Source organism: Centrocercus urophasianus, unplaced genomic scaffold, assembly GCF_019232065.1.
Source record: "Centrocercus urophasianus isolate 14NV4802_14NV808 unplaced genomic scaffold, USGS_Curo_1.0 seq_14, whole genome shotgun sequence".
NCBI lineage: Eukaryota > Metazoa > Chordata > Aves > Galliformes > Phasianidae > Centrocercus > Centrocercus urophasianus.
In genome coordinates this window covers 4,898,118-4,904,565 of record NW_024884586.1, presented here as the reverse complement: position 1 = coordinate 4,904,565, position 6,448 = coordinate 4,898,118, and the positions used below count along the sequence as shown (strand labels likewise).

Below are 6,448 nucleotides of genomic sequence, written 5' to 3'. Positions count from 1 at the left end.
TCCAGGCTGGTTGCACTATGGAGAGAAGCTCTCAGGGCAGGTTTTGATTTGCCCTTCCTCGGAGGCTAGTGGGAAAGCAGCAGGGTGGGTTCTGTCACCTTCTGAGTCTGTTTAGATGCTTGCAGGTGGTAAGTCAAGAGATCTGAGTAGGTGCTGAGCAGTTGCAGGAGAAAAAGTTGCAAGAGCAGCACTGGTGTCAATGCTGGGACAGAGACGACAGGTCAGTGTATATGCAGCTCTTTACAGCCCACACTGAGATTTTGTAATTGCACTCCACTCAAGGCAGTAAACAACAGCTGACAGCCAAATCTAAACTAAAAGAAAAAAGAACCATCCTTCCACTTTCATGCTTTTTAGATGGCTCAAAGACAGAACACCTTTCACAAGTCACGGTGAAGTCTCTGTTCTTTGCAGTATGCAGGCAGTGTTTGTTGATGTATTAAACTCTTGGAATATTGGAAAACCAAAAATTCATGCAAATCACTGAACTTAATGACTGCTGTACTGCTGTATGGAGTTTTCTCAAAACCAAATGACTTAAAAAAAAAAAAAAAAAAAAAAAAAGCTGGACAAAGTGCCAAAATAAAATAACTACCTAAATTAAAAAGATACAGTTTTTATTTAGTCATACTGCTTTTTATTTTTTCCATAATGCATTTTATTCCAAGATCTCCCTCAAAAACTTGTGCTCCACTGTGTAGGTTCAGTAAACCTATGCAATAGTATAACCTGCTGCTTTTGTGTAAGCTCATTGGCTTGCAACTTGTATCTGCATGCAAGAGATTGTATACAGAAATGGAAGATTCTCCGTAAGTACACGGGATTTCACAAAACACTGCTGTAGAAGGAGGCCGTGCCAGAGGTATGGATCTGACATTCCATCCCCCAGCAAGGACAGGCAGATCCTCCATCTGATGCACTAAGAAGAAACCAAGTCTGAGTTGTTATTTTACTGTTTACTTTAATACAATAAATTTGCAGAGGAAATGGATGTGCTTGACTTTTGCTGAAAGGAGTTACTGAAGTCCTGCCTCTGTAAGCATGTCAGATTTACTGGAGAGATACAACTCTTGCATGGTAACTCAGACAACAAGGTTTGCATGTTCAACTTTACACCTTAAAACACTAAATTATTTGTATATCCTTCTCATTATCAAAGTATATATTCTCTTTTAAAGTAAACTCAGTTCTTTAGGAGGAATTATTAAAAAATAACAGCTCAGTCCTTTAACCAGGAGCCAATCATTCAGAATCGCTTTCTTCTAGTGAAAGGTATAAAGGCCTACAACCTACAGTTTCTTACCCCTTTGCTACTATCAACCTAAAGAAAGAAGAAACTAGAGTCCCCTGTTGTAGAATTCAGTTCTAAAGAATCTTTTCCTACCAACTGCTGTAGGACTTGAGCTGGATACAGTGATTAATACTGTCACAGAAGTGAGCAGTTTCTGCTCTTAGTCCTATCACCACTAGCATCTATTGACAAAATCACTGTTTAAAGCTCTACTGCATCACAGAGCAAGTACCAATACTGGTTATTTTACAACTAATGCAACATCCAGTAAGTCACGTGTAATCTCACAGTTAAGAATTCAAGACTAGAGTAATAACTGAAGAAACTACAAGCAGGAATTTCTCTAATCTGGCCATGAAGTAAGGGGAAGGATAGTTTAGATAACATAGTAGAGATTGGGCAGGAACAAAGAATTTATTTCTTCATCCGTTATTTTATACACTTTACAAAAACCAGGAATCTCACTGTGCCCATGGCAACTGAAAGCAAACACTACTTTTTGTCATCTAACAGGGTCGTCTTAAAATCATAATACAAAGATTTGTGCTGTAGCAGTCCTCCACTTTGCACTGTAACAATAAGGCTTGCTGTACTTTAAATACAAAGCTGTTACATCTGCAGTTATGAACCACTGGCTTTAACAAACATCATTTTATAATTGCTTTTTGCTTCCTTTTTGTTTTCTGGGACCGCAGCTTCATCATGTTTTTCAGCAGCTTGCAGTTCCTCTGCAGATTCATCTTGCTCTGAATCAGAGCCGCTTTCGGAGTCCTCTGAACTCTCGTGGTCAGAGGAATGCCCAGCTGCCTCTTCTTCACCTTCCTGAAACTAGAAGTTCAGATTATGAGAAAGGTAAACCCTTATTTCCTGGCAACTCCATTTCAGTTCCCTGAAAAGCCCATTGCTCTTTCGTTTCAGTACTAAGATGGGCTATCTTCCTAAACATGGGTCTTTAATAAACAAATTATTACATAGAAAGCAACTCTATTGGACTGGCTGAGAGCACCAAACACAACATGTAGGGATTCTTCAGCCACTTTCCTATTTAGTTACAGCAGCCATCCTACACGTACCATTAAATGAGTTTGGAAAGTTTCAGATACCATCACTTTGGTTAAACTTCCATTTTGTATAAAATGACACTTGGATGTTTGTCAGGAAATGAGACATACTGAAACTAACTGACAGATCATCAGGAATTCATAACCATGACTAATCTTTGGAAATAAGTTTAGCACGCAGCATCACAAAGCAGCATCAGGAACAATGAAGTAATGCTACTGCTAAGAAGAATGATCCCCAAATGGCATTTTGTTCATGCACCTAAGGAGCAAAACCTTCACGTCTATAGTATTAAGAGCTCTAAGCACCACACAGGTTGTCTCACTCTCTGTGGGAACACTGGCAATGTTTTTATGCAATAATTGGTGCTAACAGGAAAAAAAAATTAACAGGCATTTTAATTGGCCAAGGAAGACGGCTTCCTAATAATCCAATGTGGTTTTTTTGTCACTCTTCCTACTTACTCCCAAGTAGCTCCTTGCAAATACAAGGCCAGCTGGGTGTCAACCCACTGGAGGACTTCAGCTCCCTGCACAGCTAGTTCCCCCACCTGACTCCTCTATTCCCATTTGCTTTTCAGGGCCATAGAGAGGGACACGCCTCACAGTAACAAGCAGCAGATTAATTAGCTCTCTGGGACAACGCAGATGCTTACATTGTTCTTTTATGCATTCTTTGGCAGCACCCTGATTTAATGTATTTGCAGCTTTCTGTCCTGATCAGCCTTGACTACAGTGGAGCATAAAAGAACACGTTATATCGCTTTCCAGAACAAAGAGAAGCACTGATTGTTTCCAGATATCAAAAGGGCCACAAGAAGTCAGTAAGTCTCTCACTTAACCCAAACTGTGCGGATTTGCTGCTATTTGTGGTGATTAGGTTTTTAAACCATGCATCATCTCATCTTACTGAAGCAGCAGCCAAATCATTAGAGAAATAATGAACTTATTACCTCACTGAAACCCAGCCCACAATGGCGCCGGTTTCGTCCAGACATCGTGCTGTCCATGCTCTGCTGGTACTGAGACTCCAGTTCTTCATTCATTTTCTTGTCTTCTTCCCCTGCATGTCCAGTGTACTTTGGTTATGGTTCATTCAAATTAACAAAGACATCAAATTACACAAAGTCATCAGACTTTCAGTTTATCACTACTTATATGTGATGAAAACTTAAACTGAGCCACCTCAGAAACTCCTGGATTGAACAGTATTGTATACAAACCATGCTGATTCATAAGCAGTTTTAAAGAGTGTGCAAGCAAAATTGTTCTGATACAAATAAGGGACAGGAAGGTCATAAGACTCAACACATTCAGATGTGCTACACACAGCATATGTTCTGCTCAACACAGTAACCAATAAATATGACTTTGCTGTGCTCCTGCCAATACTGCAATATGTCACAAAAAGGACCACATTTCTGCCCTTCGCTACGTAACGCATGGTTGCCATGATTACATCGTGACTGTTATATTTTGCAGCAACCAGAAAAACACTACCAGTCCTGTTTGTAGAGCTACATCTGAAATTATTACAAGCACCCTGAATTACCAGGAGCAGAAACTATAGCTTTTTATTCTTGCCCATACTTAGGAATTAGCGAGAAGATTAACTTCTATACCTAATTAACAGAACATGAGCTATTCCTGCATGCCCTCTACTACTACATTTTTGAACACACAAATAGAGGATCTTTTTTACTGGGGGAAAGTATAATCCAAAATAGCATGGAATCCTCTGTTCTTGTGCAAGTAGGAACCTCTAAAATCTCCACAGATCAGCCTACACCACTTCTATTTTAATCTGTATCACTGCAAAACAAAAAACCTTTTATTGCAAACTTGCATTTCCTCACCATTTCCTCATTTGCAAGTTGGAGTCTTGTGTTATAGAAAGATAACAACCACGTGTTGGGAAAGGAAGCACAGCATTAGGAACATAGCTGAGTGATTTTTTTGTAAAATGCAGCATCTTAACTGCTTGCTCCTACCGATACAGTTTGGAATGTTTATGACTCCTTGGAGGAAGCACCATCTCCATCCTAGGACAAAGTGATTCATAGGCACTCCACAGAGTAACAGCAGAACCTGGAGTCAATCCCCAAACTTCCTTTGATGTTTTTGGTTTTTAAATCATTTTTTGTCAACTCAGAAGTTACTTGCAGTGCATATCAGGAGAACAAATTCTCTGGAACGCTGACAGCTGCTTTACTTTACAGCTTTACCACAGCTTCTGTTAGTCAAGCCCAGCTTGATTCTGGTGTACCCTGACTTACAATCTGAGCAAGCCTGATAAGAAGTTGCTAAGATCATCCATTACAGGATGTGAAATTACTGCTAATTGCAAAGATGACTTTGCAGATCTTAACTTCTACCTTACTGCTTTCTATTCAATAGGTAACCAGGTGAAGTGAGAAAAAAAAAATACAAATCAACCTGTACTTTTCATACACACTGAAGCAAAGATTAGAATAGCCATACCTGGCTAGCAAGGAAGAAGTATAAAAACATTGTTAACCAGCAGCAGTAGCACTTTACTTTCTTATTTTGATAAAAAAGTATGACAAGAGCCTGTAGGCCCTGATGTAGAGATCATTCGTATGCAGGTTTAAGTGACCATCAAGTACTCTTCTAAACCCAGACTTCAGAAGTGAATATGTGTGGTCACAGAAGCTGCTTGTCAGTGTTCTAATGTGAAGCTAGGAATTTCTCTGGCTCCACAGCCTCGTCTGTCTCCAACTTCAGCCTCAAAACCTGAAATCCCTCCCTGCAGCATCTACAGAGCTGAAAGTCCTGGGATGTCCCTGCCCAAGCGTTTGCTTTCCCACTTGGTAGCAGCTGTTGGATAGACTGACCTGTCCTGAAGTGAGAGGTTGATCTGTGGTCTCCGATAACAAGGCGGCCAGTATGTTCTTTCTAAAAGAAAATGCAGTTTGTTTTGGAGCTTTAGGCACTGACAGCTCTGCCAACATTCTGGAAATCTCGAACGGAAAAAGTTCCCTGATACCCGAAGGTAAGACTGTAAGTAAGTTCTACTGGCTAACGGCTGCTATTTCTTGAGGGAGTTCCTGGGGCCCGCCGTACCGGGTGAGCCATCGCAGCCTCACCGACACGGCGCCGAGCAGCTGCTGGTTGGCGAACGGATCCCCCAGCGGCACCGCGCAGCGGTACAGCGAGGGGATGCTCGAATGCTGTATTGCCAACCGCTAAGGAACGCTAGCTTTCAGACAAACACTGAAGCTTATGAAAACATCGCATTCAAACAAAACAAGCTAACGCGAAGGACCGCGCCGCCCGGGGCTCAGCCGGGCTCCTCCTGCTCCGCGCACCGCTCAGCTCGGCCCAGCCGCAGCACGCTCACCTTCCCCGCGCCCATCAGCCTCAGGAACTTCTGCTTCCTCTCCTCGTTGCCGAGGTCCGCCGCCTGCCAGCTGCCGGAGCCCTGCGGGAGCACACGCCGCTTGCCGCCTCTCCCCTCCGCCCCCCGCGCGGCCCTCGTCGCAGGGCGGCGTGCCGCCTAGCAGGCCCCGGTCCCGCTCCGGGCCTCGCGCCGCGGCCGCCCGCCGTCCCCTCCCACCTCCCACCTCCCCTCTCCCGCCGCGCGGCCGCCCCAGGCCCCGCGCCCGTTTACGTCGGGGGAGGCCGCTCGCTTGAGGCCGTGCTGAGCCTGCGACTCCCGGGCCGAGCTCATGGCCGCGGCTGGGTGACCGGGCCGCCGCGCCGCCTTCCTGCCGAAGCCGCTCCCTCCGCCGGCGTCGGGTCGCGGCCCCGGGGTTGAGCGCGGGGGACGCCGGGATCGGTAGTTCCCACAAGAAGGGCGGAGGCGCCGCCCGGGCGAGCGAGGACTACCGCTCCCAGAGATCCCCGCGGCGGCGGGGCCGTTCCGCACGCTGATTGGCAGCGCGGTAGGCGGGAGCCGAGGGCCGCCGCGGGCGGGAATGAGGGCTGGGCGCGAGGGCGGGGCGCGAGGCGGCCGTTGGGCGGCCACGCCCCCGCGAGGCACCTGTGGGGGCTCGCACCGGGAGCCGCGTCTGTTACTGCATTACAGTGGCGGTTGGCACTGAGGTGCAGCCGCTCGCCGAGCCTTCGCCCGCCG

The 6,448-nt window shown here is 45.5% G+C and overlaps 1 protein-coding gene across 1 annotated transcript; it reads right to left on the bottom strand.

Moving 5' to 3' along the window:
• Positions 1-941: 941 nt before the first annotated feature.
• On the bottom strand, positions 942-6,071 carry CUNH11orf58 (chromosome unknown C11orf58 homolog). Its single transcript, XM_042814992.1, has 5 exons — positions 5,984-6,071; positions 5,714-5,794; positions 5,208-5,268; positions 3,306-3,415; positions 942-2,119 (listed from the first exon to the last, which is right to left on the bottom strand). Exons 1-5 carry the CDS (start codon positions 6,041-6,043, stop codon positions 1,913-1,915), a joined length of 519 nt encoding a protein of 172 aa, XP_042670926.1. The 5' UTR covers positions 6,044-6,071; the 3' UTR covers positions 942-1,912.
• Positions 6,072-6,448: the final 377 nt, after the last annotated feature.